The following is a 27,157-nucleotide window of genomic DNA, read 5'->3' on the forward strand; positions in this document are numbered from 1 at the left end:
ACTGGATAGGATTGATGGCAGATTAAACATTGCAGATTTTGTAAATTGGGAAATTTAAAGATGTTATAATAGAAATTCTCCAAATAAAGAGAAAAAAGTTTAAAAAGAACAAGAAAAAAGAAAAGTGTATCAATTGGCTGTTAGAAACTTTTCAAGTAGCCAAATGTACATGTAAATGTAGTCTCCGAAATGTAGAGGGAAGCACAAGAAAAAATATTTGAAATAATAATGGCCAGACATTTGTCCACATTTGATAAAAGTCGTAAACCCAGAGATTCAAGGATCTCAACTGAATCTAAGCAAAAGAAGAGTGAAGAAAACCACACAAAGCATACCCTGGTCCCTGCCAGGTATCATAATATTTTGATCTGTCAGCTGTTACTATGGACTGTGTTATATTTAATAAAGCAGGTTCTGTTGAGAACAGCTACTAAAAGGCTTCCCTGATAGCTCAGTTGGTAAAGAATTCGCCTACAATATGGGAGACCTGGGTTTGATCCCTGGGTTGGGAAGATCCCCTGGAGAACGGAAAGGCTACCCACTCCAGTATTCTGGCCTGGAGAATTCCATGGACTGTATAGTCCATGGGATTGCAAAGAGTTGGACACGACTGCGTGACTTTCACTTCACTTCTCTAACTGGCAAGGAATTGAGAACAAGGCAAACTATTGAGAACAAAGTTCTCTCCACAAAACCATCACTTCACTGTTTCAACAGCAGTAGCTTTAAGTAGTAGCATCAATGCTAATCCAAAGCAAATTCTTCCTAATTGACTCTGTCCCAAAGACTTTATTTTAACGATGAGTTTAGATGAGTTGTTGCCAGCTATTGACATTCTGTCACCAATCCGTAGAGATCTATTGTTCCTGGACTGTGTTGCACTACATAGGCATTTTGGCAAAATTGGAGCTTGTACATTTTCATAATGCTTTTCCACTCAAATCCATTGTGCCTGGAGGTGGCAGGCAATTCTTCAGAAGATGCTGGCTTTGAGCCTGTACCAGGGGCTGGGTAGGGCAGGAAAACCATAGTGTACATGAGACTTCTTGGAAGCACTTTGCCCAAGCTATGTATTAATGAGGAGGACAGGACAAACCTGACTCAGGGAGCAATCATGAAAGCTTCTTCCATTGATTTTATAGCTACAGTGTTCAGTTGAGTGACTCAATCGTGTCTGACTCTTTGTGACCCCATGGACTGCAGCACGCCAGGCTTCCCTGTCCATCACCTACTTCTGGAGCTTGCTCAAACTCATGTCCGTCGAGTTGGTGATGATATCCAACCGTCTCATTCCCTGTCATCCCCTTTTCCTCCCACCTTCAATCTTTCCCAGCATCAGGGTCTTTTCCAGCGAGTCAGTCCTTCCCATCAGGTAGCCAAAGGATTGGAGCTTCAGCTTCAGCATCAGTCCTTCCAATGAATATTCAGGACTGATTTCCTTTAGTATGGACTGGTTTGATCTCCTTGTAGTCCAAGGGACTTTCAAGAGTCTTCTCCAACACCACAGTTCAAAAGCATCAATTCTTTGGCACTCAGCTTTCTTTATGGTCCAACTCTCACATCCATACATGACTGCTGGTAAAACCATAGCTTTGACTAAATGGACCTTTGTCGACAAAGTTATGTTTCTGCTTTTTAATATGCTGTCTAGGTTGGTCATAGCTTTTCTTCCAAGGAGCAAGCGTCTTTTAATTTCATGGCTGCAGTCACCATCTGCAGTGATTTTTGGAGCCCAAGAAGATAAAGTCTGTCAGTGTCTCCATTGTTTCCCCATCTATTTGCCATGAAGTGATGGGACTGGATGATATGATCTTTGTTTTTTGAATTTTGAATTTTAAGCCAGCTTTTTCACTTTTCTCCTTCACTTTCATCAAGAGGCTCTTCATTTTCTTTTCACTTTCTGCCATAAGGGTGATGTCATCTGCTTATCTGAGGTTATTGATATTTCTCCTGGCAATCTTGATTCCAGCCTCTGCTTCATCCAGCCTGGTATTTTGCATGTTGTACTCTGCATGTAGGTTAAATAAGCAGGGTGACAATATAAAGCCTTGATGTACTCCTTTCCCAATTTGGAACCAGTCTGTTGTTCCGTGTACAGTTCTAACTGTTGCTTCTTGACCTGCATACAGATTTCTCAGGAGGCAGGTAAGGTGGTCTGGTACTCCCATCTCTTGAAGAATTTTACACAGTTTGTTTTGATCCACACAGTCAAAGGCTTTGGTGTAATCAATTAAGCAAAAGTAGATTGTTTTTCTGTAATTCTCTTGCTTTTTCTGTGATCCAACGGATGTTGGCAATTTGATCTCTGGTTCCTCTGCCTTTTCTAAATCCAGCTTGAACATCTGGAATTTCACAGTTCTCATACAGCTGCAGTGTGATAGGCACTTAATCATGCATTAATTCAACAGATGCTTATTGTGTCCAGAAAAGTAGCCTAAGAAAGTCAGCCCTAACTCACTTCAGCAGTGCAGGGAGTGGGAGGAGGACATGGTACTTATGATTAAAGTTTAATGAGGACTTCTTATGTGTCAAGCTTTGGGCTAGGTGCTTGACCCTCACAACAACTCTATGAGGCATTATTGTTCCAGTTTTACAGATGATGAATCTTGGATTATTGCTGTTGAAAAGCTTGCCCAAAGTCACATAATAAGTGGTAGAGCCCAGATTCAAACGGAGGCCCATCTGGTTCCAATATCTATATTTCTTACTACACAATGAAGCATCTACCTTCAAACCTAAGCTCTTTGATTTCTCACATTGTCTTATTCTTTGTTTTATGAGTTTGTTTCTTTATATTTTTTAACTTCTTAAACGTACTTAGTTTTAAAGGCCATTTTAGACTCATTTATTGATTCATTGACCAAATGTTTAGTCAACACCTATTTTGTAACAGATGCTGTTTTAGGTGAGGGCAGTAGATATATCAGTTAACAAAACTGAAAAATTCCTGTTCTGGAGGAACATTCCAACAGGAGATAGATTTAGATAAACAAGATAAGTATAGTTAATAAATAAATCATATATTGGAAGGTGCGAAGAGCTATTGAAAAAAGTAGAGCAAGATATGAAGGATTAGAAATGTAATAGATGGTGAAGTTCAGTTCTAAGTATGAGCAAAGATTGAAGAGACGAGAAAGCTAGCCATGAAGATATCTGGTGGAAGATTCAAAAGGGAAAACCAATGCAAGGCCATGAGGTAGAAGTGTGCCTGGTACTTAGAGGAGTAGCTGGAGCAGAGTGAGCAAAGGTGAGAGTAAATATGGATGAACTCAGAGATGTCATGGCAGTCAGGTCAAGTAGGGCCTTGGAAGCCATTGTATGGATTTGGATTTTACTCTAAATGGAATGGGAAGCCACTGGAGAATTTTAAGTGGAAGAATGACATGATCTGTTTGGTTTGTTGAAAAGTCACTGTGTTGAGAATAGGCTATGGGGAGCAGAGATGACAGTGGAAGCTGGGAGCCTAGTTAGAAAGTTATGTCAGCAATCTGAGTGAGAGATGATGATTATGGCTTGGACCAGGGTAATAACAGTGGAAATTATGAGGAGCTTTCGCATTCTAGATATATTTTGAAGATAAAGTTATTGGATTTGTTGACATTAGATGAAATGTGTGAGAAAGAGAGAAGAGTTAGGGATGACTTTAAGGTACTTGATCTGAGCAACTAGAATGCTGGTATTGCATTAACTGAGATGGAGAAAATGGTGGGGAAAATTTGCAGGCTTAAGAGTATTTGTTGGGAAGTATAGAACGGGGTCTCAGTGCTGAAAATGTTTGAGATGCCTATCATGTAGTCAGTTGGAAATGCAGAGCTGGACTGGAGATAAGGATATGGGAGTCATCTTAATGGATAGTCTTAACGCTAAAAGCTTCAATGAGGTGACCAAGGGAGGAAGTAAAGATGGAGAGAAGGACAAAGGACTAAGACTGGAGCAGCCCCAACATGAACAGACTAGAGAGAAGAGAAGAACTCAGCAATAGAGATTTGAGAGAAAGAGACCAGTGAGGTAAGAGGTAAACCAATTGAAGAAATATTTCTAGGAGGAGGGAATGATGACAGTGCCAAACATTGCTCATAGATTAGGCAGGTTGTTGACTCAGTAGTGACCATTAGCTTTCGGACCTGGAAGCCACCTCTGACCTTGAGAAAAGTTTCGGTGGAGTGTAGATGTGGGCAGGGAGATAACATCTGACTGAGTAAGTTTAAGAGAGGAGAGTGGAACTGGAGATGTTCAGGACTTCCCTTTGAGAAGGTTTGCTCCCAAGGGAATCACATAAATACAGTGGCAGGTAGAGGAGAGGTGGGAACCAGAGAAAATTTTTTAAATTTTATTTTTACCTAGTTTTGGCTTGGTTTTATTAATTTTTTGCCACATTGCGCAGCTTGGGGGCTCCTAGTTCCATGACCTGGGCCCTTGGCAGTGAAAGTTTGGAATCCTAACCACTAACCAGGTTAGGATTAATTAACCACTAACCTAATCCTAATTAAGGAATATTCCAGAGAGAATTTTTTAGCCTTATTTTTTTTAATTTATTTTATTGCTGTTAAGAATCATAACATGAGATCTGCCCTCTTGTTAACTATAAGTACAAGGTTGTGCAGTAGACCTCTAATCTCTAGAGCTTATTCATCGTGCTTTTGATCATTCCTATGACTTTTATTTCTCTGTCCCTTTTTTAAAAACAGGGTATATTTGTAAAATTCTATTTTACCTAGTTTTTCCCATGACTGGATGCCCTATGGCACTTTGTTTCTCCAAAAAAGTAAAATGCAAGGATCTCTTAAAATTTGGGCAGAGCACTTTTGACATTAAGCTCAGTTCAATTCAGTTGCTCAGTTGTGTCCGACTCTTTGCCACCCCATGGACTATGCCAGGATTCCCTGTCCATCACCAACTCCTGGAGCTTGCTCAAACACATATCCATCCAGTCGGTGATGCCATCTAATCATCTCATCCTCTGTTGTCCCCTTCTCCTCCTGCCTTCAATCTTTCCTAGCATCAGGGTCTTTTCCAATGTCAATTCTTTGCATCAGGTGGCCAAAGTATTGGAGTTTCAACTTCAGTATCACTCTTCCACTGAATATTCAGGACTGATTTCCATTAGGATTGACTGGTTTGATCTCCTTGCTGTCCAAGGGACTCTCAAGACTCTTCTCCAAGATCACAGTTCAAAAGCATCAATTCTTCTGTGTTCAGCTTTCTTTATGGTTCAACTGTCACATCCATACATGACTACTGGAAAAACCATAGCTTTGACTAGATGGATCTTTGTTGGCAAAGTAATGTCTCTGCTTTTAAATATGCTGTCTAGTTTTGTCATAGCTTTTCTTCCAAGGAGCAAGTGTCTTTTAATTTCATGGCTGCAGTCACCATCTGCAGTGATTTTGGAGCCCAAGAAAATAAAGTCTGTCAGTGTTTCCGCTGTTTCCCCATCTATTTGCTATGAAGTGATGGGACTGGATGCCATGATCTTCATTTTTTGAATGTTGTGTTTTAAGCCAGCTTAAGGGGAAAATGTGAAAATTGGGGGAGAATCTTCTGGAGTCCTGCCCTTGCGATATACACTAATTTCTAGTTCACAGTTGCATCAGGTCTTGGAGGCTGCACTGATAGCCTGCTCCATGTCTAACCTCAAAGGCCATGCTTCTCTTTTAAATCCTTTAGTGTATTATTCATGGAAACAATTATGGAATAAAAATGAATCTGAAAATCCTCTTGAATTTTTGTGAGCCTACTGTTTGCTTTTCTGCCCCCATGTATTCATGTTCATTTCACTTTTCCTTTTAGCTTCTAGCTGCCTATTTTGAAAGACTGTCTTCAGGCCTTCATCCTAACAATATTTTAAACTAGAATCTTTTTGCTTCCAAAAAGATTCTTTACTTTGTTTCTTTGCTTCATTTTTCCCCAAGCCATTTACTATTACTGTACATGATTTCATCAGTTAAGATCACTTAAGCTCACTGCATTTCTGTTGATGGGCTAAAAATTATGAATGTACAGAAATGGACATCTTAACATCCAAGTATATATATTTCCCTTGAAAATCACCCAGGAAGCAGGAGCTAGTGATTAAATTGATATATAGCTATGATAAAGAGCAGAAGAAAGAGGACAGAGAAAGCGAGGTCATATCATATCTTAATGAATATCTCCCCAGCAGAATATCTTTCTCAGTGTAATGAAAAGATTGCCATATCCTCAGAAACATATTGCTCATTTTGAAGAGTACGAAACACAGTGTACTTGAACAGTGAAATTGCATAGTTTCCTGAAGTTCAAATGCTGGGACCTGATCTGGACGAATGTGCTCCAACAGCTTCCTTAAGAAGAAATGAGCATGAGTCTATGTGTTAATCTCGTCCAAAACAAACACACAAACACATGCACAATCTTTTGGCAGAGATTTCCAAGATTTCACTGATAAACCAGGTACTTAAATTTCCTATGAACAGTGAGCCCCAGACTATTCAGAAAGGTTCCAGTTGTTATGCAAGTGGAAGTGGATCAATAAGTGTGAATATAATGTATATGGTTTAAAGCAACAGATAGCTTAGACTGAACTTGAAATCACTGGAGTATATCACTCATTCTGCTCCTCACTTGCTGTATGACCTTCTCTTTTTGACACTATCAAATGGGGAGGTTGCACTAGAAGCTCCCCAGGGTCATTGCTGTCTCTCTGCTACTATATAGTAAAGGTAGTTTTGTAAATAATACTTTCAACTTTAGTTTGTATAAAAAAGAGAGAAGTGGTTAAACAGCCCCCAATTTTCCTTTCCTTTCTCTAAACCTGGTCTGCATGTGGAAGATCTCTAGAAAAATGGCCCCATCAGTGGAGGGTAGTTCTCTTACAGCCTTCCCACTTTTCTGAACCAGCATGCTACCAAAACCTCTGAAATGCACACACACATATGTCTGTGTGTGCATATGTGTGTGTGTGTGTGTGTGTGTGTGTGTGTATAGCAACAGCCTTCGATTGGTACACATTTTTTTAATGCTTGTGCTTTTATCACATCTGTACCATGTTTCTCTTCTGAGTTTTGATGTTGGATAGCATATGATACCCGTAATCTCTGCTTGTTGTTACCTTCCAGCAATTTTTTTCAAGTACATGTTTCATAATTTTCTGTTAGGTATTCAATTTATTGAAACAATGTTAGAAATGATGTGAAATATGTCAAAGTTTGTGTTCTACCTGTGTTTCCTGTCATTTTATATATCTCTTTGTCACCAAATTGAAATGTCATCTTCTTCTTCCCTTTTGGAAATTCCTAGGAACCAGCAAATACTATAGAGATTGAACTTTCTGAATCACCACCTTCTACTGATGACGTTGATGTAAATCCTGTTATGTGTGATGACTCCATCACAGTGTCCATGCCAAGCATACCTGCATCACATGGTGGGTACATTTTGACATTTGGATGGGGACTATCAAAAGAAAAATAGTGACCTACAGAGTAATTACAGTTTTCAACTGAAGATAGTGTTCTGTTTATAATGGTGTGAAGTCACAAAAGTGAATTGTAACTTTCTTAATCGTCTGTAAGTTTTTGTGAATGATAATTTGAGAACAGTGCAAATTAATATCTCAGCAATGGTTCAAGTGTTTGGGAATGTATTATCTCCAACGTAATTTTTTAACGTTTTTATTGAAATATGTGGAATCTAGATAAAAATGGACTCACAGACATAGAAAACAAAATTATGGTTACCAAAGGGGAAGTGTGGGGAAGGGATAAATTGTGAGACTGGGACTGAGATATATACACTACTATTAATAAAAAAGATAACTAATAAGAACCTACTGTATAGAACAGAGGACTCTACTCAATACTCTGCGATAACCTATATGGGAAAAGAATATATATATATAAACTGAATCATGTTGTTTTACACCTGAAACTAACCAGAATTGTAAATCTCCCATTTCATTTTGATCTAAAGATTGGTGCTAGATCTCAGTCTTTTGAGGAGTAGCACCTTATCTTTTCATACTTATTCAGCCTTTTTTGCTATGGTATATTAATTGCAGTCCAAAGAAATCTCTTTTTTAAAAAAACAATACTATAAGAAGAATTGTTGCTAAGGAGTGAAGTGATAGTCTCTCAAAAACAGTGATATTTACCATAGAAGTTTAAATATTAAAGACATTTCATAAATATAATTGTATAAAATATAGAATACAAAGCAGCGGTGGAGGCAAAATGCAAACCATGTCCTCCAATTAGCTGATCTTATCATTGATAACTTGTAGAATCCCCATATATAGAAGTAATGCCTGTATTTTTGAAATATTCTAGTTAATTCTTCCAGTATTGCTCTCTATCTCAAAGCTTTGTTTAAAAAATCCTTTTAAGAGAAAGATAAGTACCATATATTAACACATATATATGGAATCTAGGAAGATAGTACTGACGATCCTCTTTGCAGAGCAACAAAGGAGACACAGACTTTTGGACACAGTAGGGGAAGGAGAGTGTGGGATGATTTGAGAGAATACCATTGAAACATATACATACATATACGTACACTGTACGTACACTAGATAGCCAGTGGGAATTTGCTGTATGATGCAGGGAACCCAAAGTCTCTGTGGTTCTCTGTGACAACCTAGAGAGGTGGGATGGGGAGGGAGGTGGGAGGGGCATTTAAGAGGGAGGGAACATATAGCCTATTCATGTTGATGTATGGCAAAAGCCATCATAATATTGTTAAGTAATTGTCTTCTAATTAAAACTTTTTTAAAAAAGAATAAAAATTCTTTCTAACCAATTGTTTTTGGTGGAGCATGGGCAAGGTCAATGAACCCATGATTGTGATTTTGAAAATGTGTAAGACCAATTTAGTTTATACACAGTAAAATCCGCTCTTTGAGGTGTACAGTTCTTGACAAAATCATACATCTACCACCACAGTACAAACAGAACAGCTCTGCCACCTCCCAAGTTCCTTTGTGCTGCCTCTTTGAACTCAAACTCTGTCCCCCATCCTCTGGCAACCATTGATCTCTACTCCATCTCTGATTTCCTTTTATCAGAGTGTCATGCAAATGGAATCATACAATGTCTAGCCTTTTTGGCCTGTCTCTGTTAACACAATGCATTTAAGATTCAAATGTGTGGATCAGTGGTTCATTCTTTTTTCCTTGCTGAGTAGTACTTCATTTTATGAATGCACCACGGTGGTTTTTTTTTTTTAATTCATTCATCTGAAGAAGAACATCTGGATTGGTTCCAAGTTCTTGGTGATTATAAATAGAGCTACTAAAACGTTTGCATAGAGGTTTTTTGTGTGCTTATACACTTTGAAAGCATTTGGGTAAATTCTTGGGAGTGGGACTACTGGGTCCTATAGGAAGTGTGTGTGAAGAGAACTGCCAAACTCTGTACTGAAATGATTCTATCATGTTGCATTATTCAAATAATGTTCTGGGGGCTGCTGAAGGAAAGTCATGTCACACCACCTCCAAGAGCACTTCAGATAGACCCAAGATCCTGTCTGCTTGGGAACCTAGTTTTTCAGAAGTGCTTTATGACTAGGTTTGATTTGGTTTTATTCGTTGAAGCATACCAAATTCAAGTAACAGAGCCAAAAGAACTTTTATAATGAAAAGACACAATGTGAATGGGTTGGGTGCCTGCTTATGCTTGGGTGTATGGAGGTAAAGTGAGACATTCCCTCCTTTTACTTCATTTTCAAATGTGAACAGATTTTTATATAATGTTCTGAATTACTCCTGGTACCTGGTGCATCTAATCCCTAACATGGAATAAAACTGTACCTTCCTGTTTCTATAATATATAACAAGAAATGAACACAGAAATCTGTGTAATCTGTTTTGGGATGTTAGTAATTTAGCCTTTTTTGTTATGAATTCCAATCTTTTCTTCCTCAGAAATGTACTCGTCGCAGAGATTTGAATCAGAACCTAAGATGGGACATGTGACTTATATATGTGAGTTGAATCATGTACACAAGGTGGATGATATGGATGAGAAAGATGAGTCACACAAGGAAGTCCAGGAGAACCAGGAAGATGAAGAGGACCAGGAGGAAGACGAAGAGGACCAGGAGGAAGATGAAGAGGACCAGGAGGAAGACGAAGAGGACCAGGAGGAAGATGAAGAGGACCAGGAGGAAGATGAAGAGGACCAGGAGGAAGACGAAGAGGACCAGGAGGATCAAGAAGACCAGGAGGACAAAGAGGACCAGGAAGACCAGAAAGAGCAAGAGTATCAGGTAGGTGGGGTGGGCCAGAAGGGCCCAGGGGAACAGTAGTACTAGCAGTATGAGCAGTACCAGCAGACCCAGGAAGACCAGGCGAACCAGGTGGAGCAAGAGGCTGGTCCTCCAGTTTGGCTGCTGATATCAGAGATAGGTGCTTTGGGAGTCTTGCTCCACATATCTGTCTGTATCACTATCCCTGAAAAGCCCCAAATTTCCACTCTTGTGATCAATTTCACTTTGCAGAAAGCACACTCTTTGTTTTCTTTTTTTTTTTTAACTGTATCACCATTTCTATTGTACTGGGTTTTCTGATGCTGCTGAGAATCCAATGGGTCCTAGCCAACAGGGAGATTGGAGGTTCTTTAAGTAAGATGAACTACTGTTCTCCTCTTAACGTGAAGTATCCAAAGACACTCTGTGCTTGAGAGAAAGTTTGAGTCAAATAGGAAGTTTAACTACTAACAAAAGGCACTGTTTTTAAGTGCTCTGCTCATTATCTATGAGGAGATGCTAACTGTCCCATGGAAGGATGGTTTTCCTGGCTACCCGTACCAACACTTCCACACCACAAGCTAGGTTTCCATAATGGATTGTCAGAATGTTAGATATATCCCACTTTCAACTGTCAGCACCAATGTATGGTTCAAGGCCAAATCAAAACAGTTGGATTCATGACTCTGTTGTTGTTCTATCCCCAAAGTTATCTACATAATCACAGGTTTGGGTGATTATCTTTATATTCAGTTCAGTTCAGTCGCTCAGTCGTGTCCGACTCTTTGCGACCCCATGAATCACAGCACGCCAGGCCTCCCTGTCCATCACCAACTCCCGGAGTTCAATCAAACTCATAACAGGATTATTGTCATCAGGATTGGCAGCCAAAATAATGAGTTTATGGTCTGTTATGTGGAATTGTATGCAATAACTACCGAGCGCTAGGTGAGTCTCTTCATTAGATGGCATCCTCTTCTAATGAGAAGAAGCGAGGGCTAGAAAACAACTGTTTTTTGGCTCCAGCACTGTGACCTTGGCACATCCTGAGCCTCAGTTTCTCCACCTGAAGTGGTCTGCTTGCTTTGCAGGGATTTTTAAACTTCTCTGAAAATTCTTTGAGATATTTAAAAGAAAATTTCTGAAGAAATACATTTGTCTTTATTTATGTCCCTGTCATGCTAGAAAGTTGTGCTTCCCCTTTCACTGATGATAGCTTTCTCTTCTCCTTTGAGTTAATTTCTTTTTAAGCTTTAAAAATACCTTTTGTTTAAAATGGTCAAAATAATCAGCAATGTGTGTAGCCTGGCTTTGCCTGTGGTAGTGTAATAGGCTTGTTTCTGGGTGCCATGGACTGACAGACTGGAGTATACCCAGAAGACAGAGAAAAGCTGGAGAAGGGAAATTTTAGAAGAGTTTTATCTTGTGATGAGAACTCTTAGGATTTGATCTCTTAACAGCTTTCATGTATAACATACAGTAGTGTTAGTTATATTTTTATCATGTTGTATGTTACATCCCTGTAACTTATTTATCTTTAACTGGGAGTTTGTATCTTTTGACTGCCTTAATCCATTTCCCCACCACCCCCACTCACCTGTGCTAACCACAAATCTGATCTTTTTGTCTATGAGTTTGTTTTTGCAGTGTAATTGACCTAGAACACTATGTTAGTTCCTGGTATACAACACAGTGGTCTGATATTTTCATACATTTTTAAATGATCACCACAATAAGTCTAGTTACCATCTGTCACCATACAGATATATAATTATTGACTATGTTCCCTACACTGTACTTTTCACATCTGTGACTCATTTAATTTGCAGCTGAAAGTTTGTACTTCTTAATCTCTTCATCTTTTCCTCTAATACCTCACTCTTGCCCCCTCTGGCAACCACCTGTTTGTTCTTTGTATCTATGACTCTGATTCTGATTTGTCTTGTTCATTTGCTTTGCTTTTTGCTTTCCATATTAAAGTGAAATCAATGTGTTTCTCTCTCTCTTTCTGACTTAACTTAGCATTATACACTATTGGTCTACCCATGTTGCTGCAAATGACAAAGATTCATTCCTTTTAATGACTGAGCATTTATATTCCATATAACATATGATATTCCAATTATATGTTTGTGCTGTGCTCGGTTGCTCAGTCGTGTCTGACTCTTTGTGACTCCAAGGACTGTAGCAGACAAGGCACCTCTGTCCATGGAGTTTTCCAGGCAACAATACTGTAGTGAATTGCCATTCCTTCTCCAGGAGATCTTCCCGACCCAGGAGTTGAAGCTGTGTCTCTTATATCTCCTGCATTGGTGTGCGGGTCCTTTACCATTGTGCTACCTGGGAATCTCAATTGTATGTATGCTCCATCTTTATTCATTTATCTTTTGATGGGCATTTACGTTGCTTCCATATCTTGGCTATTGTAAATAGTGCTGCAGTGAACATAGGGTTACATATATCTTCCCTAATTAGTGCGTTTCTTTTCTTCAGATAAATACCCAGCAGTGGAATTTCTGGATCTTATACTGGTTTCGTTTTTAATTTTTTGAGGAATTTCCGTACTATTTTCCCATAGGAACTGTACCAATTTACATTCCCACCAACAATGCAGGAGAGTTCCCCTTGCTCCATATCTTCACCAACACTTTGATTATTTGTTGTCTTTTTGATAAAAGCCACTCTCACAGCTGTGAGATGATATCTCATTGTGGTTTTATGTTCCCCTGATAATTAGTGATGTTGACCATCTTTTCATGTGCCTTTTGGTAATCTGTATGTCTTCTTTGGAAAAAGAAATCTGTTCAGATCCCCTGCCCTTTTGGGGACTGTTTATTTGTTGTTGATGTTGAATTGTATCAGTTATTCATGTATTTTGGATATTAACCACTTATCAGATATTTCTTTTGCAAATATATTCTCCCATTTTGTAGGCAGCCTTTTCATTTTGTTGATAGTTTCCTTTGCTGTCCAAAGGCTTTTTAGTTTGATGTAGTCCCATTTGTTTAGTTTTGCTTTTGTTTCCCTTGCCTGGGGAGACATATCAAAAAATATTACTAAGACTGATATCAAAGAGCATACTGCTTATGTTTTCTTCCAGAAGTTTTATGGCTTCAGGGCGTACATTTAACTCTTTAATCCATTTTGAATTTATTTTTATGTATGTTGTGAGATTCTTTGGCATGTAGCCGTACAGTTTTCCCAACAATACTTATTGAAGAGACTGTTTTCTCTCTATTGTATATTCTTGACACCTTTGTTGTAAATTAATTACCCATATAAGTGTGGGTGCATTTCAGGGTTCTCTCTTCTGTTCCATTGATCTATATGTCTGTTTTTGTGCCAGTACCATTCTGTTTTGATTACAGTAGCTTTGTAGTATAGTCTGAAGTCAGTGAGCATAATACCTCCAGCTTTGTTCTTCCTTCTCAAGATTGTCTTGGTTATTCAGTGTCTTTTGTGTTTCCATACACAATTTTAGAATTATTTGTCCTACTTCTGTGAAAAACGCCATTGGTATTTTGATAGGGATTGCTTTGAATCTGTACATTGCCTCGGGTAGTATGGTCATTTTGACAACATTTCTTTCTATCTATGAGTACAGTATAACTTTCCATCTGTTCATGTCATCTTTAGTTTATTTCACCAGTGTCTTACAGTTTTCAGAGTACAGGTCTTTAAGCTCCTTAGGCAGGTTTATTCCTAAGGATTTTATTGTTTTTGATGTAATTATAAATGGGATTATTTTATTGATTTATCTTTCTGATAGTTTGTTGATAATGTATACAAATGCAACAGATTTCCATATATTAATGTTATATCCTCAACTTTACCAAATTCATCTATAAATTCTAATAGTTTTTTGGTGATGTCTTTAGATGAGGTCCTGACAGGGCCATCTGTGGGGCTACTGTGGGCCTGGAGCTGGTATCTTCCTGCCAGTTGATTGGCCTGGGACCCAGAGTGTCTTGGGGACAGTGCCAGCTCCTGGTGAATGGAGCTGGGACCTGATATCTCTGGCTGCAGAGCCCTCAGGGTCCCAGAGCTGATGTTGCCCAGCTAGTGAGCAGGGTGGGGACCCAGGAGGTCCCAGGAGTAGTGCCAGTTCACTGGTGGACAAGTCCATGTCCTGAGCCTGCTGGTGGATTGGATCAGGTCCAGAGGTATCTGAAAGCTCAGGTGGTCCTGAGGCAGCCAGCCTGTTGGTGGCTGGGCCTATATCCTTGTATGGCTATTTGCTTGGCCAGAGGCATCTCAGAACTGGCACCTATAGACTGCTGGGCCAGGGCAGGGCTGTGTCCCAGGGCTAATAAGCTTGAGAGAGGATCCCACAATGGCCCTTGCCAACACCAGTGTCCACATAGGAGAATGAACTCCAAAAATGGTTACTGTCTGTGTCTATGTCCCCGGGGGAGAGCCACAGTTGTCTTCTGCCTCTTGTGAGGCTGTCCACGATCAGCAGGTGGGTCTGACCCAGCCTTCTATCCAGTTACTGCTTCTGCCCTGGATCCAGGAGCACGTGAGACTTTGTGTGAGTCCTGTAAGGGTGAAATCTCTATTTCCTATGCCCCTTGCCTCTCCTTAGAGTAAGTCCCACTGGCCTTCAAAGCCAAATGATCTGGGAACTCAGCTTCCTGGGCAGGACCCTCAGCCTGGCAAGTTTGATATGGGTCTCAGACCTCTCACACCCCGGGGAGAACCTCTGCAATTTTAGTTGTCCTCGTGTCTGTGCTCCCATGGGAGCAGATGAGCTCAGGGTCTTCCTACTCTTCCATCTTGGGCACTCCCCTGACTCTTCTTGTCTGTCTCCTGTCTCTGATCTGCTTCAGGTCCCAGTTATCTCTATCTTAAATTAACTCTACTGCCTCCTTACTAGGTTTTTTTTTCTGACTCCAGATTTACTTTGTCCTGTCAGTTCATCTTCCACACTGCTGCCCAAAGGCATGTTCTACAACACTGATCTGAGCATGTCACTTCCCCAGTCAAATCTGTGCTGTAGAACATGCCTCCTGGCAGCAGTGTTTAAGTTCCCTGGCCACCTAAATGTGTATGGTCTGCACGAGGCCCTTTTCCCAGCTTCCCTTTCAAGTGTGACTTGCCTCATCCCTTTCCTGCCAATGCAATGCATTAGTTTGTCCTGCAATACAGTTTAATTTTATTAACCTATATGTTTGTTTGGGCTTCCCTGGTAGCTCAGTTGGTAAAGAATCTGCCTGTAATGCAGGTTCGATTCCTGGGTTGGGAAAAGCCCCTGAAGAAGGGATAGGCTGTCCACTCCAATCTTGGGTTTCTCTGGTGGCTCAGGAAGTAAAGAATCCGCCTGCAATGTGGGAGACCTGGGTTTGATCCCTGAGTTGGAAAGATCCTTTGGAGGAGGGCATGGCAACCCACTCCAGTATTCTTGCCTGGAGAATCCCCATGGACAGAAGAGCCTGGCAGGCTCCAGTCCATGGGGTCACAAAGAGTCAGACACAACTGAGTGACTAAGCACACATACATTTGTTTATCGGCAGATCTGAGGCTGATACTCAAATTAAAATTAGATTTCCAGGGCTAAATGGAGAGTGTTCCACGCAAGTTGTGTGTGGACACCATAGTTGTGTGAACACCATAGTTGTGTGAAAGTCAGATCTGTGGATTCTGATGGTGCTTAGACAAGTGCCTGGATGAAAGGAAGTGCCAACTGAGCCTCATTCTTTTTTCTGTGTCACTAGCAGGAGCTTTGATGGATGTTTCCACATGTCTCATTTGTGATCTGACCTGCTACACTCTGACTCTTTCACTAAGGACTGTGGGAAGGTTATCTCATGTCTCTGAGTCTATGTCGGGGAAAAATTAGACTAAACATTCCCCATAATCTTTTCTGATTATAAGATTTCTTTATTCCCTAACATTTCTTCACACTTTCTAGTAGTGAATGAAATCAGGGTTGGGGTGGTGTTCGCATTCTCAGTATGCCAAAGTTTGGGAATGAAAGAATGTGGTAGAATTTGGAGAAGTTGGTGGGCCCATATATAAACCATAGTGATATCTCCCTACAGCTGTCACTGCACATCACATCATACATCAAGAGACGGGAGGAAGAAATGATGAAGAAATTCCAGGAACAGCTGAATGAGAAGACACAGATACTGCAAGCTGAAATAAAAAACCAGAGGAGCTCCCTGGAAACTTTGAAGGATAAGCTCCGAGAGATGCGCAATTCCAAGTCACAGGTCAGAGACCAGTTCTATGCCAGTGGCAAAAGGGAGACGAGTAAGGGACCTGGACAGCCTTCAAGGGATTAGTCTATAGGGCCTGCTGGTAGTGAAGGCAACTGCCTTCAGGGCAGCATGGCACATCTAGAATGATCTTCAGCAGGGACTCAGGGCTTTGCTCCTTTTATTTTAGTTGCAGGAGCTGAGATGAGCCAAGGCTTTCTGTCAGCTGGCAGTCTTGCTCCATGACCAGCATGTCTTCTGCCCTAAGGAAGGCTGTGGCCCCTGAGTAAGACCTTTGTGATACTGTGTCCTTACAGGCTCTGCCATCCACCACAGGCCATGTTCACAGTCCTGATTTGCTGGAGCCAGCACCCAAGAAACCACGCTTTGAAGCAATGAAGAGCCCCTTCTCCAATATTTCGGAGACCACATCTGTCAGTGGTTCATGTTTACCATATTCTTCCCAGTTCACCAAGGAGCTTCAGCAGACTTTTGACACCTCTTCCCAGGTACAGCAGGCTGCTTTCATCGCAGTAGCCAAAGGCAGAGTTCATTCTCAAGAAAGTGTAGGCTCCCCTGTTTCTCTGGTGGGAGTGGTGGTTTCCCAGTTGGGTGCAGTTCGTTTGCCTGAGATGAAACGTCCAGGCCAGCTGGACCTGGGCGCACATGCACGCATGCATGTACATGGGTTCTGGACCACAGCTTCTCACAGCTGGGAGCAGAGAGTCACCAGACCACCAGGGCTCCCAGAGAGGAAGTGTTCCTGTTGTCTTCTGCCGCAAAGGATGGAGAGTTTGTTCCATGTATGAGACTATGGCAGACACTGAGTTGCTCTTCTCTCTTTCCTGTGGATGCAGGTGCCCATTAAGGAGGTAAAGCAGCAGCATCAGGAGCAGCAACAGCAGCAGAAGCAGCAGGAACAGCAACCGCAGCAGAAGCAGCAGGAACAGCAACCGCAGCAGCAGGAGCAACAGCAGCAGGAACAGCAACCGCAGCAGCAGCATCAGGAGCAGCAGGAACAGCAACCGCAGCAGCAGCAACAGGAGCAGCAACAGCAGCAGCAGGAGCAACAGCAGCAGCAGCAGCAGCCACAACAGTATAATACCAGCGGGGAGAACCAAGTGCTGCATGCATTCCTGCCAAGCCAACCTAGCTTCTCTATGTTGCGCTACAACGATGGCTTCATGCCCCTACCCCGACCCCTACCACCACCACCACGGCCACCACCGCCACCGCCACCACCACCACCCATCTTTCCTCCTATCAGAATGGGAGCTGAACAGCAGCCCCCTGGCTACTATCGTGCTGATAACCTCAATGCCTCTGGCTACTATCCTGCTGAAAGCCTCATTGGCCGGGAAAATGGTAGACTCAGGTAAGAAGGCCGCGAGATGGTCATAAGGGCTGAGATGGTGGCTGGACATCACGCCCGAAACCATGGGCGATGTGTCCATGGGCACCCAAAGTCCCCTTATCCCAAGCAGTGTGCTCCCATTCATCCTGCTCTGTGGCCTCGCTGCCTCTGCTGGCATGATCCATAGCCAAGCATGCCTTGATGGAACAGAGGTGTCTCCATGAAAATAAGACAGCTAAATCAGGAAGTCTCCAAGCTAGGGAAGTAGCATGCCAATCTTGAAATTGCTTGATTTCTTCTAGCCAAGCCCAATCTCATGGCACAGGGTGTCTATCGGGAAGTCTTGAGCATCCCCAGCTGAATGACTCTGGGCTCCTAACTCCCTACTTCCATTTTCCTGGGATCCTGTGGTCATAGTAGATCAGGTGAAGGGGTCTCCATGGCACTGACAATCCATATGGCATTGGATACCTAAAGAGCCAAGAACACAGAAAGACAAAGTCCTAGGAGGCAGTATGAGGACAGGAACACAGTTTCTGCTCAGGGATAAAATCTTTGGTCTCAGTGCCAGAAAAAGAAGGTTCTGCTCAGCAATGAAAGGTGGTATAAGCAGTCTTGGCGCCCAATATTTACTTTTGAATGAATGCCAGTCTCTGAGCGGGTCTCCTAAAGCTCTCCTGAGTTCCTTCTGGGTCTTCCTTTAGGAACAGTGACCCTGACATGTGGAATGGGTTAGTGCCATGTTTCCCACTGGCCTAATTATCAGAATCAACCTGAGGAGGTTATTGAAAGTCCATATTCAGAGTCTGGGATGATGCTCAGAAATCTCAGTTTATCACACAACCCTCAAGTTTAGGGTGATAGAGGGAGCCCTGGACTTAGAGGAGAAAGTGGACTTGCAGCCCCTCTGGGTCTCGGGCTCCTTCAGTGATGAAGGGCAAGTCCCTGACTTTGGAGTCGGTGAAGTGACTTACACAGAGATCACCATCTTGAAAGAAGGAGGACTGTCCAAGTAACAGCAACAATACCACTTGATACAAATGACTAAATTTGCTCAGTGTTTCCATTTGCTTTACTTTGGAGAATTGAGTCTTATTCAGGCCAAAGTGAGAGTCCAAGCAAGTGACTCCTGATTTGGCCACTCAAACCAAAGGTTCTTTGAGCATCTCTTAATGAGCAAGACTATGTCTCTTGGGCCTCACTGCTAGACCCGTGTCTCTGTAACATGTTTCTTCTATTGCAGATTTTTTCCTGAAAACCAACATCAGCCCCGCATGAACCTTTTCTCTATGGCCCACGGCCCAGGGTCCCATACCATGTATTCTACCAACCTCCCTCAGACTACTACCATCACCCACAACCCACAGCTTGTTACCCTGGAGACTCCACAGGACTACGTCCGCCTCTGGCAACGGCCGCAAGGCCCGCAGAGTCATTTTTACCAGGTAGTCCAACTGAGTAATTGGACTCCCAATGAGCAGACCACCCTGGGCCAAGCCGCCTCTGCTCAGGTATAGTACTCCTTTCTTCTCTGCCCCCGACCCAGGTTGGAGGTACTGCACAGGGCTACACCCCTTCTGCATAGGCTCTGTGTGTGAAATTCACACTTTAAAGCACATGAAAATTTGAGGACGGGTACCCACATGGGGGTAGCAGTCACAGCTGAACAAAAAGACTCTCTAGGCTTCCATGAAAAAGTGAGCTGTTCTCGTAGATATTAAATGCAGTCCTACTTGGAAACTTCTCAAAAATGTGTTCCCTGGGCAGAGTGAGTCTTGCCATATGCTGAACTCAATGCCCTAGATGGGAGACCTTTCTGAACTTCTGTATCTTTAGTTCTGCTACAAAATCCAAGGGCTGGTATTGGCATGTTTCCTCGTATTGAAAATAAACCAGGAATCCTTCTGATGAGTACTTGGCATCCAACCATGGAGTTCCCCATATTTGGCAGGGCAAACCTCACCTTGGGGACCATCTGCAGTGGCCATGTTGCTAGGGCAGGGATGGAAGCTGGTTGAGACCACAGTCACATAGCAGGTTTGGCTCCCAGATACACACCCAGCAGTCCCCTTGGGGACCACAAACTCTCAATCTGACTAATGCCACTTACAAAGGATGTTTGGGTTCTGGCTTTAGAAATCTTAAAAGAGCTTAACCTCTTAAAAAAAAAAACTAACCACAACAAAAATCCAGTAAACTAAGGCAGAATGAATGAGTTTGGGTATTTTAAATGGTATGATTCATTTCATAAACACCCCTTGACCAGCTGGGTCACCAACCCTCCAGAAAGGTGGCCCATTAGGGGGACAGCCTGCATGATGCCATCAGATGGTCAGTGGATGCTGTGGTTCATTTACAAAGCCAGACTCTGCTGAGATCCTCATGCATGTTCTCAAGGCACTTACCAGGAGAGGCAGATGCCCAGTTAGTGGAGAAAAGAGGACCCAGGGATGTGACACAGGTGGGAGAAGAACCAGGGGAGCAGCCAAGGGCAGGACCATGTTGGATGCTCCCTGTCCACAAGACTGCGGGGGCTCCCACACCCTGCCCTGACTCCTCTTCTCCATGCTCTGGAGCCTTGCTCTCCCTAGGTCCTCCAACACCTTCAGCCTCTGCCCATAGCCCAGCCTTGCTCCTTCTGTTTCCCCAGCCTTGCGCTCCACCCCCTTAAGTTCAACTCATTGAAATCTATCACCTTCAAAAACCAGCCCAAGGGGGTCGCTTTTTCTCCAGCACAAAGTGCCCCACAGCCCACTCTTGGTGACACCATCAGTGTGTCTGTCCCTCCTCCCCTGTCCACAGGCCAGAATGGATTGTTACCTCTCCGTGTCACGTTGAGTGAGCCAGGTAGCTGCCAGTGAGGCTCTGCATGGAAGTCATCTAGTCTGTGTAGAATGGTGAGACCTAAAGGTAGAGGCAGGGAGAGGCCGGAGAGACCTTCTAATGCCTTGGCTGGCCATGGCTGATCAGGAGCTGGGTTGGGGGAAGCCAGACAGGGAATCCAGTAGCCTTAGGCATTCAGACAAGTTTTTGGAGAGCCCAGGCCTACTTCTGCTGCTCTTTAAGCTACTATGCTGTTGGGAGAGAGAAGCTGGGGGAGATCCCATTTCCCCAGCTCCAACTTCTACTGGCACCTTGCAGGCTTGTGTTTTCCAAAGACGTCCTTCTCAGCAGCTTCCTGGCTCAGACCAAAGGGATCCTCACACCACTGCAAAATGGGCCCAGGAACTCTAGCACAGGGCTCCATCTTGTCCCCTTTCTCTCAGCAGGTGGCACCCACTGAACAAGTCCAGCATTCTTCAGGACCGGGGACTGTCCAAGCCTCTGGGAATTATGGGCCGTACCAGCTAAACTCCTGTATGTCATCACAGCAGTCCCACTTGAATCCGTAGAGCTGCATTAGCTCTACTTTTCTCTCAGGCCTTGAGAGAAGGGGGAGAAGACAGGCCAATGAAGCCTGCATGGCCAGGGGACCTTCAGGTTCCCTGGACTGGGGGGTGGGGGGTGGGGGGTGAAGACTTGATTTTCTTTCCTAATACGTTCTGTTCTCACTGTTAGTTCTTCACAACCTATGTCTTGGAAATTTTGGTGCCCAGTGTTGCACTTACCTATTCTACCATGGGCCGGCAGGCTGCAGTCTGCTTGGCTTAGAATACCCTTTTTCTGCCAAGAAATATTTTCCAGCATGGTTTGCAATCTAGTAAGCAGCTGTTCCATCTCAAGCTGTGAGAATTTTGAGGCCTTGGCTTCAACCATCAAGGCCTGCAACCTCCTCCGCAGTTGTGCTGGGGAAACACATGGGAAATATCATTCCAACTGTGGGAAGCTGAAATAGGTCAACAAATTGTGCTAAAATCATCACAGTTCCGCTGCTTAATAAAAACTATCTTTGACTACAACTCTGTGAACTTAGAATTGACTTTGGGAACCTAGAAATGGCACCTGCCTTCCCAAGTGGCCATGTGCCCAGGCCCTCTGGATAGCCAAGGCCCGACACAGTTGGCCTAGTGCTACCCTCTCTTTGTAGACTGTGGCGGTGCCCGATATATCCCATCAGAGGTGAGCCTGGTTGCTCAAGGGCACAGTGCCCATCTGCTCTGCACCCAGGTTCCTTCTCTTCTTTCGGGCAAGTGTTCTCCCTGGAGGAAGAGTGATTTGCTCTCAGTCAAGCACCAAGGAGAGCATCTTCCCAGGTGTGTGCACTGGAGAGGGGAAGAGGGGGGAGGGGGTGCTGGATAACCCAAGCTGAAGTCATCATATGCTGTGAATGTCAGTCTTAAAGTATTGAGCCATTCCTGGAATAAGGCAAAGGAAGCCCCCATCCCCAGTGGTAAGTTAAAGGGGCAGTGAGGCCACAGACCCACAGGAGAAACTTGACATTTGCCAGGCAGCCAGGTCTCTACCACGGTGCTATGGACTTTCAGTCCTGCCCCCCTTCGACTCATATGTTAAATCTCTCTCACTAATGGGACAGTATTTGGAGGTGGGGCCTTTGGGAGGTGATTAGCTATGCTGCTAAGTCACTTCAGTCATGTTCGACTCTGTGCGACCCCATAGATGGAAGCCCACCAGGCTCCCCCATCCCTGGGATTCTCCAGGCAAGAACACTGGAGTGGGTTGCCATTTCCTTCTCCAATGTGTGAAAGTGAAAAGTGAAAGTGAAGTCGCTCAGTCGTGTCCAACCCTTAGCGACCCCACAGACTACAGCCAACCAGGCTCCTCCATCCATGGGATTTTCTAGGCAATAGTACTGGAGTGGCTTGTCATTGCCTTCTCCGTGATTAGCTATAGATGAAGTCATAAGGGTGGGGTCCTCATCGTGGAATTAGTGCACCTAGAAGAAGAGACACAAAGGGCTTGCTCCCCCTCCCATTGTGTGCACAGAGGCACTCACATCAGCTCACAACAAGATGGTGGCTACCTACAAGCCAATCGAAGAGGTCTCAGAATAAAACCTACGTTGCTGTCACTTTGATGTTGATCTCCTTGACAGCCTCTAGATCTGTGAGAAATAAAAATCCATTGAAGCAACCACCCTCCCCAACTATAGTTCAGTTCCATTCAGTCACTCAGTCGTGTTTGACTCTGTGACCCCATGGACTGCAGCACGCCAGGCCTCCCTGTCCATCACCAACTCCTGGAGTATAGTATTTTCCCCTTTACACAGAAAGGAGAGGTGGTCAGGCAGGTCCTAGAGCAGCACACTCCCCAAGATAATGCAGCTGGGGCCTCATTCTGCTGTATAAGTCACTGAAGCCCTCTGGGCCTCTGTTTATCCATCAGAAAAAAAGGAGGGAGAAAGAGACGGTGCCTTTTCTACATAGCTCCAAGAGCAGACGGGCACTACAGAAGTTGACTCGACCAGAGGAATCCAGTTGGGGTTATTATTTGAATTTGATGTTTAGGGTGTTTCTGGGCCAGGATTTGTCACATCTGACCCAGATGACTCTGGCTTCACCACCCTTGGACTTCAGACAAGGATCCTGAGCTGAGGTAGTCTGTGGTTCCCTCAGGCTCTACCTTGATCAACAGTTTGACTCCCAACTCAGCCCCCAAGCCAGGTGGCCAGAGGGTCAGAGGGGCCTGCTTTTTTCCAGGGATCCCCACAGCAGTGGCTGTAGTGTCACCCCATCTTAGGATGGGGAAAGTGGAGGGCACAAGGCTGAAAGCCCAGAACCAGTGCTCATGTGCTGGCTGGTTCAGCATGAATTTGGTTTGGATGTGACTAAAGGCAAAACACAGTGAGCAAGGTCTCTTGGGCAGTTCTAGGCCCAGTTACTGCTCCAAGGCATTCTTGGCATTCTTGGCTGAGACCTTAGACTTGGCTGCCTGGGCAGACTGATGGCTTTAACTGGGATCAGTTGGTACTTTCTCTTTCCTTCTTTTCCCAGACATGAGCCCTAATTCCCCCAGCTTCAGAGGTTCTCCTGGTGATTGTAGCCCAAGAGAAAGCTGTCTGATGTCAGGTGCTAGGAGAGACAGGGTGACCAGGCCAAGAGATGGCAGTGTCCACACGAGGGTCAGGGATGGCTTTAGCACCAAAAGAATGAGACTTGCATGCACCCTGCATCACGAACTGAGGAGACAGTTTTGTCCCAGCCTTGCCCAGGGAAGCAGACTTGTGTCAACAAGACTGATCATGGGCCAACTTTCCCAAGCCACAACTCCACCCGGAAATAGCTATGGCTGTCCCCAGGGTCTGTGCTAAACTGCCCCAGGAGGTGCTGGCTGCTCTGCAGCTCGTGCCACAAATGGAAGCTACACCTGGAATGACAGGAGACAAAGCTTTTCTGTCCATCACCCTCCCTCCGGGCCCCACAGGCCACATACACACTGTGCACAACAATCAGCTCATCTTTCCTCCCAGATTCCTCTCTGAGGGAGACTAGAGGTTCTTCCAGCAGCCCAAGGGCAGGCACGTGTCAGGGAAGGGCCTGGGAGGGAGACTCCATCCAAAGGTCAAGTGAGTCTTGCTCCTGGGATGCCCATGCCCAGCACGCCAGCTTCAGCCAGATGACTTTCTTTACTGGATGGTAAAGCTCCAGAACCCACACACAGCTCAATGGCTGGGCACATGGCTTGGGACATGGGGGCAGCTTACCCCAAGTTTCCTGGCCTTGCTGCTTCTGCTGGACAGTTTTGACCTCACCACAGCTGCTGGGCCCCTACCAGCTTTGATGTTGGGGAAGGAGTGGGGTAGGCACACAGAGTAGCCAGAGCACCATGATCTTGTGAGCACAGGGCTCCTACAGCTGAAGGGGGCCCAGACACAGTTGATCCAGGACCCCAGATCCCGACCTGCCTTCCCTCAACAGTACCACCAGCAGCCCCAAGATGTAAAGTGGGCACCCCTAGTAAGGTCAGCAAGAGTGGCCTCTGACCCAGACCACTGTTGCCTAACCACCCCAGAAGACCTCCTGGTGACTGGGAGAGGATTTCTTTACCCCTCCAGCACAAAGCCAAATTGGCAGCTCTTGTCCAGAAAAGTACTGGAGTTGCAGTTCTCTGCGGGTGGAGAGGGCAGAGGAAGTTGGACGAATATGACACAGCAGCCCCTGAGTTGCAGACCCTTCTCTACACAGACGCCACAATCCCCTCCCCTGTCAGCTCATCCCCAGGTGGGTGGCACAGCCTCCTCACTGACCAAGCCTCAGTCTGGATATAATAGGATATTCCAAGTGCAGACTTTACGACCTGAATATTCATGTAATTTGTAGGTCAGCAAAAATTTATAACTGTTCCTATTCCCAAATGACTTTGATAATAAGGATATGATGTGATGATGTGAAAGTCACTCAGTCATGTCTGACTCTTTGAGACCCTATGGACTATACAGTCCATGAAATTCTCCAGGCCAGAATAATGGAGTGGGTTGCCTTGCCCTTCTCTGGGGGATCTTCCCAACCCAAGGATTGAGCCCAGGTCTCCCACATTGCAGGCAGATTCTTTACCAGCTGAGCCACAAGGGAAGCAATAAAGAAGGAAGAGCATCGTTTAAATGCCAGCCTTGTTCCATGATCTTCCTCATCTGCATCGGTGGGTCACCACCTGGCCAAGGCCCTGCATGGCATCTCAAGGGTTCCAGCTGAAGGCAGTGAAAGTGAAGGCAGCCTCAGAATGATCTGGGATGTGAGTGTTGTTCACTTCTGCCAAAATCCCTGGGAGAAATGTCGGGCAGGAGAGAAGGGGCCAGGGTGGGCTTGGGGGGTTTAGGGCTGCTGCAAATTCCATCCCCATCTCTCAAAACAGGCCCTGATGACCATAACAAAGACACCAGTTTATTGCCATGACTCAATTAAATGTTCCACAAGGCACAGAAAAGCATTGTGCTGTTTTTCTATTTTCATGGCTAAGCATGACGATGGGGAAAGGCTTCCACTGCTTATCAAATAAAACCAAGATCTTAGTCTTGCCTGGTGGTCTGGCCTCACCCTTCCTCCCCAGCTGCATGGCCCTCCACCCTTCATACACTCAGCCCCAGCCTTGTGGAACCATTGGGTTGGGCACAAGTCTTGGTTCTCCCGCCCTCATGGATTTGTCCCTCTTCTCCACACCCTGAAAATCCTTCCATCTCACCTCTGGATTTCTGATCCTCACCCATGAAACAGAGGCTGACCAGAAGGTTCTCTGCTCCCCTTTCTTCTGTCCCACCTGGGCCTTACCGAAGCCCATGTGTCTCTGCTCAGCCGCCGCTGCACACATGCCATTGCCTCCTCTAGGCTGAGATTCAGGGGAAGGCGTTGGGGCCCCCAGAACCTTCTTTTTACAAATGTCCCCATGAACGTCCTCCACCAAGGGCTGTCCAGCTACCCAAGGAACATTTCACAAAGAAAACCAGCTGCTTGATGCAGGATTTTCAAGTGACAAGTCAAGCTGGTGAGGCCCTCGAGCCTTCTAGGGCTAACTCCCAGGAGGCCATCCCTAGGGCTTAAGGCAGCCCACTTTCTCGGCCTTGGTCCCCAGGAAGGCAGCTTCCCCTGTGCACCTAACACTTAGCTCAGGTGTTGGAGTTCTTAAGCTGCTGAACCTCATCCAGTCATCTTGCCACCCTGCCTCAGGCTTCGTCCTCAGCAAGGGACTCAAGAGATAAGGATGGGCTGAAGCTGATGCGGGGCAAAAGTCTTGGCCTCTGGTGGGACCTGGGGGAGGGCTTGGTGGATGAGAGAGACAGGAGGGAACACTGCAGGGAGGTGGGGTGGTGGTGAGGGGAGCATGGGAGCTGTTGGCAGTGACAACTAAATGCCAAGAAACTCCTGGAGCTCTTGGTGTTTCCTGCCCAGATGGAGGCCCTGACCCCGAAGGTCAAAGGGTAATTAACTACACGGTCTCCTTGTTGATGAAACAAAACCCACAACCCTGGAGAATCAAAACATGTCAGAGGCATGGAGGCAAAGGTCAACAGACAGGACAGACAAATTGCAGTATTTAGAATCGTGCACTAAATGTTTGTGGAATATATTTAGAAGTTAGCCCACCAGCCCTGGGGGAAGAGGGGTTAGAAGTTTGGTTGAAGTGAGGTGAGATTTCAACTGAGGGTGCAGGTCTCGGAAAAGAGCTTGGCTGATGGGGAGATTCACACCCAGAACCTTGGAGCATGTGGTCCACTGGAAAAGCAGACTTCGTGCAAAGAGGGGCCTGTGGACAGCAGGGCACGCGGGAAGGAGCCAGGGCAGTGCAGTTTGGTACTAAGCCTCACCCACACACAACAATGTCCACCACTTCCTGACCCGGACATGGGGCTGAGGAAGGCAGGACATTAAACTTTTATTTTAGGCTTCACTTGCTACCCACTTGCTCTGAGACCGTGAGCAAGTTGTTTTACCTCTGTGTGCCTGGTCAGACTCTCTAGAATGCAGGGGAAGGTCTCCAGCGTGTTCCA

The 27,157-nt window shown here is 44.6% G+C and overlaps 1 protein-coding gene across 1 annotated transcript in view; it reads left to right on the top strand.

Annotated features, from left to right (window-relative positions):
• Positions 1-27,157, top strand: part of PASD1 (PAS domain containing repressor 1) — a 105,532-nt gene that overhangs the window by 46,238 nt on the left and 32,137 nt on the right. Inside the window, exons 10-14 of the mRNA XM_088834322.1 lie at positions 7,279-7,405; positions 9,902-10,254; positions 16,266-16,439; positions 16,742-16,933; positions 17,282-17,799. Of these exons, the coding sequence (XP_088690448.1) occupies positions 7,279-7,405; positions 9,902-10,254; positions 16,266-16,439; positions 16,742-16,933; positions 17,282-17,799 (1,364 nt within the window). The remainder of the gene's footprint in view (positions 1-7,278; positions 7,406-9,901; positions 10,255-16,265; positions 16,440-16,741; positions 16,934-17,281; positions 17,800-27,157) is intronic.

The sequence above is a fragment of the Moschus berezovskii genome, chromosome X (genome assembly GCF_049115385.1).
Source record: "Moschus berezovskii isolate FMDL1 chromosome X, NW_MosBer_1.0, whole genome shotgun sequence".
NCBI classification, from domain to species: Eukaryota; Metazoa; Chordata; class Mammalia; order Artiodactyla; family Moschidae; genus Moschus; species Moschus berezovskii.